Source organism: Thermobia domestica, chromosome 10 (genome assembly GCF_964235325.1).
Source record: "Thermobia domestica chromosome 10, izTheDome1.hap1.1, whole genome shotgun sequence".
Taxonomy (NCBI): domain Eukaryota; kingdom Metazoa; phylum Arthropoda; class Insecta; order Zygentoma; family Lepismatidae; genus Thermobia; species Thermobia domestica.
Window position 1 is genome coordinate 246,536,879 of NC_137463.1, and position 15,711 is coordinate 246,552,589.

At 35.1% G+C, this 15,711-nt stretch overlaps 1 protein-coding gene across 6 annotated transcripts in view; it reads right to left on the reverse strand.

Moving 5' to 3' along the window:
• Window positions 1-15,711, reverse strand: part of Dlg5 (MAGUK family member discs large 5) — a 147,867-nt gene that overhangs the window by 15,149 nt on the left and 117,007 nt on the right. For all 6 annotated transcript variants that reach the window (XM_081729466.1, XM_081729467.1, XM_081729465.1 and 3 more), the window contains 3 exons: window positions 13,236-13,474; window positions 5,479-5,708; window positions 921-1,140 (listed from right to left, as the gene is read on the reverse strand). In XM_081729466.1, coding sequence (XP_081585592.1) covers window positions 921-1,140; window positions 5,479-5,708; window positions 13,236-13,474 — 689 coding nt within the window. The remainder of the gene's footprint in view (window positions 1-920; window positions 1,141-5,478; window positions 5,709-13,235; window positions 13,475-15,711) is intronic.

Consider the following 15,711-nt stretch of genomic DNA (forward strand, 5'->3'; position numbering starts at 1 on the left):
TAATAGTAAAACAACAACAATAAAAAAAGCAAACACATTTATACTTCGCAGTACACTAAATGTGAAGTTTATTAAAATGAACAAAATGAAATTTAAGTTTACTGTTTCACAATTATGGCCCTTAGGCTAAAGGAGACGGACGATTAAGGGAAGTGAATAATGATGGAAGAATTAGTGTGGAGTGAAATTATAGGAGAAAGTAGGAGTAACCCAAGGAAACCCACGGCATGATGCTATCCACTACAAACTTACTTTCCGGGGATCGAACCACGGACCCCATGCACCAGAGATGATAATATAATAATAATCACCATCATCATAATCATCATGGTTTTCATGGAAAATTCAGCATTAATATTTAGAAGTGTTCTCCAGTTTAAGTTAATAGTTATGATCATGCGTAAGTTCAAGTTTCTTAAAAAAACAATCCATATTACAGTGCACTCTTTGAAAAGGATAAATAACAATTAGTTTTTTTTCCTTTATGTTACATCTTTCAAGTGTCCGACGAAACGAGCAGGAGCAACTCTTGAAATATCACATTATTAAATATTGCGGCACAAGAAAGATTAGTTACTACCGCATATACAGAATTCCTTATTTGGCATACCCATCGATGGTGATAGTAAATTTTTCCAAAGTGGAAATTGTTCTGCATATTCATGAATTTCTCAATTAACTCAAAATGCTGGATTAACATCAGCCGGGAATAAATCTAGTTTACGTGCATCACCTGTTTGGTCCCAAAGTACTGCATAACATGTAGATATTCAACCGAAAACACACAAAAAATAAATTCAATTAAGCTCTATATTTAACTTGTACAGCGGGGGACACTTCTAAATGGTACAGCCATATGGAGATTTACGGCTAAGGTGTACCATTTAGAAGTGTCCCCCGCTGTACTACGTTGCACTTACCTGAAATTAAATGCTTATATTCGGATTCCAACTTGAGAGCATGTTCGTACATCTCTTTTGCAGTTTTCGCAGAAACCTTCTCCATAGGATACCGGGTGTCTTTAACCTCACGGATTTGTTTGGTTGATTTGAACTTAATTAGCAACACTATTGGATAGATTTGGTGTCGATGCAGCCTTTCTACAGACGACACACTAATGTCTAATATACAGTGACAGTTCTGCAAAATAAAAATAGCAAAATATTAATATTTTAATGTGATTGTCAAAGTCCGTTCAGTACAATGTGTGTATTATGCTGCCAGAACTTTGTACAACTCACATACTATTCCTTTTTTACAGTTTTCCTTAGAGATAGTGAGGCTGCCTAGATAACCAAAACTATTATAATATTTATAAGCAAAAACGTTATTCACAGGATACAGAGATGAGTTTATTAGTTACCTACTTATTCTCGTAAATACTCTGAGATCTTCGTTACAGCGTTCAACTCTGTAAGTTCCTCATACTTACAACAGTATGTTGTATATTTTTACTTGTAAATTATTATTTACTTGTAAATTTGGGCCATAATGCATTTTTAAATAGGTACTAGGCTGAATCGGCTATTAGAGGAAGAGAAAGAAAAAGAAATAATATAGTTATAATGTTAATATAAAAAGATATTCAAATGTTTTTTGGTAATCTAATCCTGATGTCATCGTCATGACAACATATAATAAATAGAATTATTCAGTTAAGCATGTAGACATCTTGAAAAAGTGTGTATAAGTAAAAATGTACACTTCTCTTATATATTTATTAAACTAAGTGTGCAAAAAGATAAACTGATGTATTTTAATGGTTCAATATATATAGGATTCAAGAACCATAACAATACCGTTATAAATTGGTGCCGAAACATCGAGAGTGAGAAAAGAAGTTGTATCGTTTAGAAGAATAGTAAAACGATCAACATTGAGCCCAACATCAATTTCACTATTTTGAGAAGTGGCAAAATAATAAACAGAAATATCATGAGTGCTACGGATAGTGAAGCGACTGATAATCACACTGTCCAGACTGAAAGAAATTCTCCAGAGAACCTGACAGACGTCTTAAGAGAGATATCACAACAAATTAAGGACCAAGCTCGAGATCTAGCTCGAAGAAGTGATGAACAGTTTGAGAAGTTAGACAAAAAATGAATCTACAAGCAGAAAAGTTAGACTAAAAACTGGTCTACAAGCACAACATTTTAATGAAAAGCTAGAGAAATTGCAGCAACGTAACGACGGCAAATGGGACCAAATACAAGAACAACTAAATCAGGTGATCCAGCAAATTGCAGCCAAATTTGGACGTTATGATGAAGATATGGAGAAGATAGTACAGAGATGCACCGAGGTTCAGGACTCTCTAGATATTGTAGAAACAGCGGTAAATGAACATGCCAATCAAATTAAGCAGTTGCAGGATGAATGAACTTTATTAAAGAAAAGTGTATTCACGAGAGTGGTGTGAAATGGTGGGCACACGAATACTGTACACCCTACATCCATCGGTTGGGAATCTACACGTCATCCCAGAGCAACTTTTGAATGTAATGAATCTTCAAGCTGTAATGAAGATAGTACCGAAGGAGAACGAGGCAATCATCTAGGCAGAAACGTAATCACTACAGGTATTTGAAGGCCAACACAGGTAAATCATTACGGTTTAGTGAAGTAAAAGCACTTACTAAATTTAGTGGTGTACCGGAAGGTATACCCCCGAGAGGGTTTCTTGAAAAATCTGAGGACGAGTGTGAAATAATGGGCGTAGACGAGTCTCAATTTTTAAAGTTGTTACCACATATACTATTGCCACCTTGTTTAACATGGTTCAAGGCCATTAGGAGTAGTCTTCATACCTATTCTGATTTTAAGAATGCCTTATTATCCAACTATGAGAATGATTTTATGATTGCAAATAGGGATGCTTTATTGAGAACGAAACCATTTAATCCTAAGGTTCATAGAAGCATTACTGAATTTGTGGTTTCTACCTATAATGAGTTAAGATCATTAAATTCAAGTCATCCTGAATTACGAATCATTGCTTCTATTCGAATTCTATTACCTTTCAGGTTACAACAGCTATTAATGTCTGCACAGTGTATCAATTTCAATCATTTGATTATGCTTATTCAAAATTATGAGAGTCAATCTACAGTACAAAATGGTAATAGAGGGCAGGATAGAAGTCAAGGTAATTCTGGTCGTAACCATATACAGTATCCTCCTGTTCGCAACTTAAATGTACAACCTGAAAATACTTCTAACTCATATCGTTTTAATAGTAGAATAAATAATCACAATGTTACCGATAACCAGACGCAACCTAATCGTAGAAATGGAAACAGGAATATGAGAAATAGTAATCGGAATTTCAATAGGAACAATAATCCTCGCCTGTTCTCACAAAATCGATTTACAGATGGCAGTAATTACACGCATAGAAATCCGAATGCTGTAACAGTGCATAATCGCCAAGAAAGTACTCAAGATTATGGAACACAATGTAATTTAACCGAAATTATAAGTCAAAGTAATTTAAACTAGATTGTGCTGATGTGGAAGGGGTTGAATCCACGTCAGCGTTAAATACTTCCAATCAATTTTCTGATTACGAAACTGATTTAAAAACTTTAGATACAAATACCGTTTATTAATACGAATATACTCGTATAGTGTTTGGATTGATAAATAGAAGTTATGTTTTATTCGATATTTGTATTTTATACTATTCATGTGTTTTCCTATGATTGCAAAACACAATATTAATCGTATTATTCGTGTTTCATGTTATAGGGTATATTTGAAAGCAATTTTGTAACGCGAGAATATATATTGAAGTTAATAATTCATGTTTTCTATAAGGACTTCGTATTTTAAACAATTCTTGCTTTTATGTTCTCGTCCTATTCGAATTTTACGTCAATAACATAAATGTTAAAGAATAAAAGAAGATATTTTTAATGTAAACATGTGAAAGTAATGACAGGTATACAAAATTGATGTCAAGCATTTTATGGAAGAGTTACGGGTAATGAAAATCAAATTTATATGTTTTCCAAAGAACTTTGACTTTAAATGTTATAACGAATTCAGTCTTAAGTTTTACTTTCATTCATATATTCACGTTGTAATTACTTTCTGTTTAAAATAATGAAATTGTGTGCATTTCAAGTTTTTTTTTTATTTTTTTTATTACAAATGCCTAAAATACATGTATATTAATACCTTCATTTATTATGCCCAAAGTTAATGATTTAATCTCTTTATGGCCTATAATGGACTTGAATTAGGATATTGACCGTATTTTTTTAATGTGCCATGTAATCGTCGACTATGGAATTAATTATAAAGGAATGTAATTATTAATAATATTTTTTTTGTGTAAAAATAAGGAAATACTTGTATACGATGATATGAGAGATGTTGTATATATGACGGGCACTTAAGAAGTCCAGAAGTTAACGGTCCCGAGTTCTTTTTCTTTTTATTGAATAATGTAATAAGAAGAAAAGTCCATCGAGCGCCATAATATACAACAGTATGTTTAAATAGGTACTAGGCTGAATCGGCTATTAGAAGAGAAAGAAAAAGAAATAATATAGTTATAATGTTAATATAAAAAGATATTCAAAAGTTTTTTGGTAATCTAATCCTGATGTCATCGTCATGACAACATATAATAAATAGAATTATTCAGTTAAGCATGTAGACATCTTGAAAAAGTGTGTATAAGTAAAAATGTACACTTCTCTTATATATTTATTAAACTAAGTGTGCAAAAAGATAAATTGATGTATTTTAATGGCTCAATAATTAAAGAACCGTTATATACTTTCGTGTAACTTTCTATTGGGGTAGGGGAATCAAGCGTGTTTCTTCGAATTCTTTCAGTATTTTCCCCAGTTGAATAAACGTCTTTGCTTTATGTTCCATTATCTGTAACAGTTTTCCTGGAATATGGTCCGCTGCAAGTGCATTTTCTCATATTCTTCCCAAAGTATTAAGGGATTTATTTTATAGTTGCTACTTAATTTTCCCCTCCAATAATCCATCATGTAATTTTCTTTTATCGGGCTCTCCTACATATTCTTCGCATGTTGCCATCATACAGCGGTCAAAATAAAATACTTTTATATGGCAATTAATAGAGAAAACAATACAGATACTTGGCTTTCCAGACAGTACGGCTCATCATAGAAATGCAGAAAAAGATGAGGATAAAATGAAAGAATACTAGGGAAAACTGCTCGCGGTCATAAATCACTATCAGCCAAGAGTAAGAAAAAAAAATTCCGGATGCAACATAGATTGAGAGCTTAATACCTTCTAGCAGAACAATTATATTAAACTGCAAACGTGAGTTAAAATAATTTCATCAATAAGGTCAAGCATTTATAGTAGTACAACCGAAATGTACGGGACCATCTGTAAGTACTGACTCATCTAGTCAAACGAATTTTTATTTTTATTTTATTTTATTTATTGAATAAGAAGACTCAAAACTTGAAGTAAGCCACATACCTTATCGCAGATTTCTTTCACTGCTGATACAGTTGTACATTCAAAATGACTTCCTTTCCTTCGGTAGTCGACGAAAATGTTTTCCGCTATTCCTTTCTCCATTACACTTTGGGAACGATGCATTACTTCTGGGAAACATCGAGAAAACTTATCAGGAAAATCTTGAACAAGTTTTTCTATCACACAATCAGCTAAAGGTCCCATAATAAGCACTGGTCTAAAAACAGGATCTGAAATAAAACAAAACAAAGTAAAAAAAGGTTGAAATAACAAATGTATAGCTTATTTTCTGAAAAATACGGTTAGAACAAATGATTTTCATGGTAACAATATGAAATCAAATCGAAAGGTACTCACGAAAGTTTCAAAGAAAACAAAAGCACGCTGAAGACATTGCCTGACTTTCAAACATTGGAAGATTAAACCAAGAGTAGAAAGGAGATAAAACTGTGTGTCACGGTTAGAAATTTTGAGTGTTACAACGGAGAAACCAAGAAGTAAAATCGTACTAAATAAGAAATAAAAATTCACAAGCCTTGAGAAGGAAAGAAAGAAACGAAAGGGAGAAACAAAAAGAGGAGGAAGGATGAAAAACGAGCGGGAGACAGGAAGAAAAAAGAGAAAAAACAATTGCAATTTTAGAGAGAGAGAAAAAAAAGACGTTAGTTTGCGTCAATATCTTTGTAATTACTGTACAGTGTCAACAGAAGGCTTTTGTCTCACTACCATCGTTCAAAAAATGAAAATTAAATTAAATATTTCAGTTTTACGACCCCACACACCAGAGGTGAACGCTTCACCACTACCATTCAAAAAGATAGACATAAACCTTTTAAATGAATTGTAAACTATTGCCCTCTAAAGCTATATCGAAAACAATGGTAGAAATCATAGGTAAATCTGGGGAGCACGATGGTTCAGTGATATAGCGCTCACGTCCGGTGCATGGGGTTTCTGGTTGGATCTCCGGCCAGGTAAATTTGTGGTGAACAACATCGTACTCATGGATTTTGTCACGGTAGTCCCATTTCATCTCACAGTATCGTTTCACCAATTCTTCCATTATTATTCACTTGCTTTGACCATTTGTCTCCCTTAGCCTTAAGGGCATAATCGTGAAATGTTAAATTAAAAAATTTCATTTCATTTCATTTTCATGGGTAAACCGAATAATTTTTGAACCTCATATTAGTATATAAGCATGAAAATTATCACAGGCTACAGACGTAGGTATATCGTTTATGTATGTGATATGTATCCTGTGTCTATTAGTGAATATACAGCAACCTTCTATTGAGACTGCACGGTACTTAAAAGTCACCGTTGGAAACCGAGGTAAGTCTTAGCTTATACTTCAAATGGATTGTTAATGCAAGAATATCACGGTTACAGGGTATATTTCTTCCATCTTCTCACACACAGTTTTGACCAGGGGTAAGTCATAATTTTTACTATGTGTAAACGTGTTCTATCTTAGGAATATTCGATAACTTCCCCCTATTTATCCATACAAATGAAGTCCATATTCTTAACATATACAATTGGAATGCGAAGGTCTCTCCCTCTTAAATAACCTGAATAACCACTAAGAGAGAGAGAGAGAGAGAGAGAGAGAAACGAAGGAATTAATCTTAGATATTATTACTTAAACAAAAAAGCGTAAATATGAGGATGCACGTAAAAAGGTGATCAAGTAACTAATTTGAAAAATAAATTCTAATAGCTACATTGCGACGTAAAGAACACGGTCTGTTTTTCCGAGCACATAATTTATTGCCCAGTGTTCGACTGATTAGTTAGTACGAGTTTAAATAAAGTTCTTTTTGAACACCGGACTGTATGAGATGGGACCTACCAAAGTGGGATACAAACAAATACACAGATTTGTATTTAATGCTTTGTACTCCCATCGGAGATCGACTCCGAACCACGAGCTCAGAAAGCATGCACATTAGCCAGGTGTCCACAAGGGACAATGACTAGGGTTCCCCTCCGATGCCATTGCTAAGATAATATATTTCTAACATTATTTCCTACATACTTCAGACTAACAAACCAGTATCATCGATCAATATGCCTTGATGTATTTCGGAAGTTTGCCAATCTTTAAACTACGATCAAATTTGCACGCGAAATTGAATCAATTCTATAACACACAAAGAGAGAAAAAAGTGAACGACTGAACCGAAACCTCCGGCATATCGAACCGATTTGTTAAATCACTGTGCCACCTAGTCCGCTTCCCAGAACAGCACTCACTCTCTCTCTCTCTCACTCTCGTAGTCGATGCTCTTATCTTGAACCACGTGGGTCATACTACAGAGCCCTGCTGTGATTGGACAATCCTGTGTCCATATACTGAGCACGAGCACCTCATGACGGTTTGTGATTTCATATATACTAATGAAAGAAGGAAAGTTTTTTTTTTTTTTTTTTTTTTTTACACCAGATTCTCTGTAGGTACGAATTTTACAAGACACAAAGAGTGAAAAGACGACCCACTGGGCCGTGATTTGAACCCGAGACCTCCGCCATACCGCGCCGATGCGGTCGTTCTTTTCACTCTTTGTGTGTTATAGAATTCGCACCTATAGGGGATCTGGTGTGTAAAAATTAAAAAATAAAAATAAAATGGTTGTTTCCTTCTTTCATTAGTATATATGAAATTACAACCGTCATATGGATACAGGATTATCCAATCACAGCAGGAGTCTGTGGTGCAACTCACGTTGTCCGAGATGAGAGCACCGACCTCGAGAGTGAGTACCTGTTCTGGGGAGTGGACTGGGTCGCGTAGTGGTTAACGAATCGGCACGGTACGCCGGAGGTCCCCGGTTCAAGTTGCGGTCCAGTCGGTCACTTTTTCACTATGTGTTATTCACATTATATCACATTGTACAGACAAATGATATAAAAAGAAGTAAGAACAAAGAACGTAAGAATAAACATCGCAAGGGGTTCTTCAGTAATTTTATTCTTATCTGCTAAATTAGTTGGTAATCTTGCCGGAAGATCTGTGAAAAGTATAACATACGAACGCAGTAATTCATGGTTGATTACGAATAGTAGATTTATTGTATAGCATGTTCTACATATTACATCTATCTTCTAAAGGTTATCTACTCACAACCGTAGTCATATTAATGAGATTTACAGAAAAGGGATTGAAATAGACTGTTAATATAGTTATAAATTTTGTTTGATTTGACACTAGCATTAGAAAGAACTTGGTACGGGTTTTCCCTTATGCTTCATCAGAATGAGAGGAACACCTACAAGGCCAACGAAATATAGTGGTATAAGCAACCTCATGAAGATACTAGGATTACGTGGTAGTACTGACAGAGAACGGAAAGAGAGAGAGTTCAAAATAGGCTGACAAAAACTTAAAGAACGGGTTGATCAGAAATATCTTTCCATAAAAAATGAAATCTTTGTTTAACGTCCCACGTTTACGCCCTTTAGGCTAAGGGAGACGATAATTAAGGCAAGTGAATGATGATGGAAGAATTGGTGGAATGAGAATGTGGTAGGAAACGGGAGTAACCGGGCGGAGATCGAACCAGGAACCCCACGCACCAGAGGTAAGTGCTCTCAGGGTGTCTACTGAGTTTCATTTTCAAAATTCCAGTATACTTTCAGTATATTCAGTATAACTATTAGCAAAATTCCTGTATACCTAATACAATGATTTTTTTAAAGTTCTTTAGGAATAATCATACTCTTGATGATTTCAGGTTTGTAATTGTTTTACCAACAAAAGAATATTTTATTTTTAATAAATTTAGTTAATCTTTATTTTTTTAAAATACAATGATTTTTTAACATTTTTAAAAGGATATCTCAACTCCCCTCACAGCCCTCTACTCCATCCACTGCTTTAAATGTCTAATTACAAAATGTATACAACTCTTGCTTTGGAAAAAAATCACAATCTCAATGGATACAAAATTGTTTCTAAGACTATTAAAACAATTACAAAAAAGTATTGTTATAAATTACCAGTTTCATGATTTTTCCAGTATGTGGAACGAAATTCAAGTATATTTCCAGAATTTCCAGTATCAAAATTAAATTCCAGTATTTCCAGTATCAGTAGATACCCTGCGTACTACCACTGAGCCATCGTGCCCCCGAAAGAAATATCTTTTCTTGTAAAAATAAATATGAAATAAGTAGGGGTAATAAAAACAATATTAAAGCAAGACGTGATACGCTGAGATGCAATGTGAACTATGAGGCAAGAAAATGGCAAGTAAAAATGGATTATGAACAATGCAGGACACATATTATGAGTTTCGTAATACTGTAGTAACAATATTAAGAATAAAGAAACAAGAAGAAATATGCATTAAAAAAAAAGTATATTTTATATATATATATAGTGCATATGCATGATGGTGGTTAAGACCACAGGTCGCTAGGATGGCGATGTATGTGTGTTCCCTCTTTCTGAGATACGTGTTAAAGTTTAGACGGAAGGATTCTGAGGATATTGAAGCGGAAGTTGAGATGGAATGTAGTGTTTTAATGGGCTGTTTCAAACCACGCGGGTGACGAATCTGAACGTTTTGACAGATCGGTAATTGTTGATGAAGATGCACAGAGGAATTATTAAATGTTTCGCTAACATAGAAGACCGAAAGTGGGCACATTTAAGGATTGGATAAGATTATATCAGCGGCGACTGGTACTATATGTTGCATGGTTGTGCAACCGGATATTTTTTTAAATACTATAGATATTTTTACGCATTAAAGTAGTGTATTAGTAAAAAATAAACTGCTTTTGAGCGCAAAACAGTATTGATGCATTTCTAAAAAAAATTCAATTAAAAAAAAACTAAAAGATAGAGAGAGTGATTTACATTTCCAGTCGCAACGAGTGTTACCACTGGAAGCAGTAACACTGAGCATATGACAGCGAGCTCCTATCTCTTAACATGAGGAAGTGGATTTATTCTTGCATCGCTGTTATCCTCCCGTATTGCCCTCTTCCAGCTGCACCTTCGTCCGCAACTGGTATATAGTCAGCTTCTGTAGTAGTTACGAATTCCTCCGCTTGGCAGCGCTTGACTCAATTGATAGGGTGAGTGAGATATAGACGCTTGGAAGAAGGAAATTATTCACAAAACAGAAACTCGCAAAGAACAAATACGCGTCTGGTGGTAGCAGGGGCGGTTCCAGGCTGAATGTTTGGGGGAGGGAGGTCGTTCGAAGTCAATAGATTTTATTTTACGTTTATAATATAAAGGTGAAAATTCTTGGGATAATTTTTAAAATAAAAAAAATATCCTATTCTGGGGGAAGGAGGGAGGGATCGAGTCTCGAAGAAGAAAATGTCTTACCATTGGTCTAATTCCCTAATTCCTAGCTCTGTGTCTTTCGTGGCACAGATCCCGTGTTCGATTTCTAGCAGGAAAGCATAAAATATTTATCTCAAATCATTCACTTTCAATACTCATCTGGCTTATTCAGCCTAAATTGCTGGAATGTTAAAATATTATTTTTGTTTTATTTTCGAAGGAAAAATCTTATATTTCATGCTTTTTTATAGTGGAACAGCAGACAAAAATAAGTGGTTACTGAAAATGGACCTTCTGTCACTTATATTCATACAAAGAAATGCTAACAAAATGCATATTGTCGGAGGAGAGAGGTGTTTCTGTACCCTAAAGAAAATAAAGCAGAAAATATTTGCAGTAGCGATGCTTTCTATTCAGAAAAAACTTGGTGAGCACAATTTTAGATTTCAATGAGGTCATAGAAAGATCTGAAGCTCGAAAAGAACAAAGAAAGACTTTCCATTTTAAAATAATGCATAGTTTACTTAAATAATTCTGTTTAATTGCGTGCATGAATATATGCAATTTTCTTGCTTTTTTTCTTCTTTTTGGGTTAACGATATCATTAATGGCTTACAGCACATGCTATATATTCGATTTATCTCTTCCCGGCGGGAGCTCAAATGGTTCTGATTCTATGTTAATCAGTAGGTGCACGTCTCATATAGCCTCGCTGCTGAAAGGGACGCTGAACTAAAATCAACTCAACTCGATTTATCTCTTGTTCAATAACATGAACGTAGAAGTTTAGTATATAAATAGTGTATAAACGTACATTGATAGTGGTTGTTTGGAAAAAAGGAAATACCTTATATATTAACCCTTAACTAGTCGCGTGAAAAAAGTTACTTAATTAGTCGCGTGCGGAATTTTGTTCCGCATAATAACTACATAGTAAAACTCGTGTAATATTTGTTTTTTTTTTAAATTTTTATTTAAATTTAGGTTAAAATATTTGTTTTAATAGTCGTCTTAAGTTATTTTATGCTATTGACTAATTATTCTCCTCCTGCAAGTTCAGTCCTCCTGCAAGATACAGAAGGCAGAGCAAGGCCTTTACTTCTGTTATATTAGTATTTTGAGCATCTCTTTCTCTGCTATAAGCGTCCCTATGTGTTTCAAATAACTGGTTTGTAAATTCAACGATTCTCTCCAGCATATACGTACTAAAGAACAAACTCCAAAATTCGCTCGACGTTTTCGCTTCTTTAGCATGTCCTTTGACTCCTGGTAAATGGGTCAAAATATTCTGACTTCTTCGTATATTTTGCCGTGGAGCATGTGCGTACCATTTAGTGACATTGTCCTTTCCTAGAAGATATGGTCCCCGTGCAGTAGTATTTGAAAGTGATTCCACATGATCTGCTTGTGGCAACACTTCACCTTCATCTGCTGATTCTTTACTGGCAGAGATATGGTCGCTTTCTTCAATGATATCTTCTTCATCACCATCTTCCATATCCGGAACAACTAAATTGTCGTCTTCAGCCAGAACTTCCAGCAACATGTTTCTAATTCTGCCCACATGATCCATTTTGAAAGAAAAGACTAACTCTCTTCTTTATGTATTTATTTTCAGAGCGCACAATGCACATATAAACCGCTTATAACTTCAGTTGCTTACAAATGAACTGTACCTGAAAATATATTTTTGTAAAATAAATTTTAAAAAATAGTGGTGGTGGCGTTTGCTTGTGATATGTTTCGTAGTTACCGAACCGCTTAATTGTTTTCGGCTAAAAACAATAAACTGAAAGAAAGCGTAGAATTTGTAGAAGAAAAAAAGGGTAACTTATTTAGTCGCGCGCGGAACTTTGCTCCGCAAACTGCATCACTCCAAAATAAATAACAAAATATTCACCAGTGGCTTGGGCAACAATTCAAATATGTATTGTTGTTTAATCGTGAAACTTTAAAAGACAGCTAGACAAAAGTTCAAAAGCATACGATGGAAAGTAAGGAAAACAAAAAGAGAAATGTAAAAGTGCGGAACAAAATTCCGCATGCGACTAATTAAGGGTTAAATCAATATTAGAGAATACACTTTAGTCAATAAATATACAAATGGGGCTTAAAAGGACTTTCCTCTTCATATTTCCTGAATATTTTTTGGATAAGACTCAAGAATGCTGGGGAAGGGGAACACTTGCGCATACCTACATACCTTTGATATTGCAACATTGCAACCGGTGCTTCTACAGACCACGAACCGCTACTGGATTATATGAAATTAAATTTTAAGAAAACCATTCCTAGTCCATTATTGTCACACATCTCGCAATTTTCCAAATTGATTCCTCAGACAATATTTCAAATACAAACTTTGATCTATTGTTGCAATACTAAAACTAAACTTGTCAAAACACAACTGGGAACTACAATTTACTATCACAAACCTAAAATGAATACTTACAGTCTAACCTCTCTACTCGTTGATACGAGCAGAGAGCATTTTCTTCATTCAGAGTTCCAGAGTCGCTGTACCAGCCTAGACTAATGTCTGAAAAACTAGCGAGTTCCTTTGAATCCCTGGAAGAACTTCTTTGGTGCTTTTTCCGACGAAAAAAACTCCGCCTTGCCGACGTGGATCCTCGCCTCGCATCGCCTTCAAGGTCTCCCAGACTACGACGCAACAGTAGTTCTTCTTCCACTCTGTGAAGAATACAAAACTGAATAATTAGGACTTACACACACGCGACAGCTGTGGAAATAATTAGTAAGTCAATGGCAATATGTGTTTTGTGTGTACATAACATGTTGATCTATATTACCGTTTTTACTCGCATTATAGTCCCACTTTTTGTGCCAATTTTTAAATACAAAAATCCAGCTGCGACTATTACGCGACGGAAGTTCCCATTCAATTATCGTTATGATCAAAACAATTTTAAATTTCGAATACATACATAATTGTTAACATAAAAAATAAACTATAGCTTACATACGGTAAAATATTAAAACTTGTAAAAATTTAACTATTAACTTAACAATTCGTGGGAGACAAAAAAATAAAAAATAAAATAAAATAGAATAAAGGAAAAAAGCAAGTCTCCTTGGAATTGGCACAAAAGAACGACATATTTACATAATCGGGAAACTAAAATCCCGCAGACAGAGACTTTTATGTGGGGAATTTTTTTGGTGAATGTTTTTATATCAAACTTAAGGTGTGAGTATTATGCGAAGGTGACTATTACGCGAGTAAACACGGTAAATGTTATTTACATATATCAGAAATAAGGGTTAATTGTATGGAACCAAAAGATCAAGATAACCAAGATAGCTCACGCCATTCGTGGTCGTCAAAAACAAGACACACACACACTCAGCGCACGGTACTCAGCGTTACTCTTGAAGTAATCTCCACCGGCACCTTTTTCCAACATTCCTGGAGCTGTACAATGGCCTAGCAATAAAACTCAGGGATCTTGGGTGCCAAGAAATCCATGAGTGCGTGCCACAGTCTGCCTCATTATCGAAAGATTTTGCATGTATGCGGTTGTCCAGCGAATGGAACAGGGAGTAATCTGATGGCGCTAAGTCCGCCGAGTAGGTGGTCATGTCTCCCAGTGTCTTCCAGCCAAGTCGCTGAATGATATTCTTGGTCGTCCTTGCCACGTGTAGTCTCGTATATTGATAACACCCTTGCGATTAGCCAACGCTGGCACCTTCTGCTGCAACGAGTGTTGCACCCTTGCAACTGCTGCGAATAAAGATCCGGAGTGATAGTGTGGTCTGGTTAGTAGGAAGAGGTTTTGACATAGCAAGGAACTGAATCCCACGGTATGGTCACAACTGGGCAGAGTCGAAGCCCTGGAAACCACGGAGGGGCTGCCTACCTTAGATTGGCGCTGAAGTACCACTTGCACTACCAGAACCAATAATTCTTGCAATCCTTTTCTACTCGTTCATATTTAACTCACCTTACTTACCATCGGTAATACTAACTTCGAAAATTCCAGGCTTATATCCCAATTTCTCCGTTTAAAAAAAAAAAGTTTTCCAACACGGTAGACAGACTGCAATTTTAGTCTTAGTTTAGACTTTACATCAAGACACTTAACACACGTCGTTGCCACAAGGACTGTTCTCTTGTGTTACAGGCCCAGACTAGCCCATCTGAGCCCGTAACACTTGTGACAAAATGCTGAATTATCTCATAGTATGTTTCAAATATAGGGGCAAAGGATTTAAAAAAAAAAAAAAAAAGTACAGTTCAATTATTCAATGTTTGAAACCATCACGTGTTCAGGTGAAATTCTGAATCTAGCAAACAAATTGTATTTTAATCTTAATTTGCTTTTAGTCTTATCTTGGTGGAATTTTATCGTTCCTACGTCGTCCGAGCCAAAGGCCTCTAAAACCCCCACTCTAAACATCTTGAAGTTTCTACACTGAAAGTTTCCTCTTACTACAGGGAGTAATTTCTCCCATCTCTACAGAGTATAAACTACTTGATACGTGTCTTCCTCTAGAACTGCCACTCTATTCCTACGATAAATTCTCTGATCCTGACCGGACTTCTACACTTAATAATTCTCTTAATAACATATCTCAAAGGTCTTTCTTACGTGATCCAACATGGAAGTAATTTTTATTTTTCTTCTTTCGCTTCTTCTTCTTATTATTTAGCATAAGTAAAATTATTTTTCCATTAACATTGGATAAGTGACAAAGTTCTGCTTTTGTCATTACGACAAATTAAAACTGAACAAGATAAGAAGAAATTAAGATTAAAATAAAAATTTATTCGTTTGAATTTAGGATTCCATCTGCACACATGAATTTTTTCAAGCACTGAATAATTAAACTTTATTATTTTTTTAAATCTTTTCTCCTCATATTTTCAACATGTGCAGTCTTATTTAAAAAATCTTGGCCACCCTCTT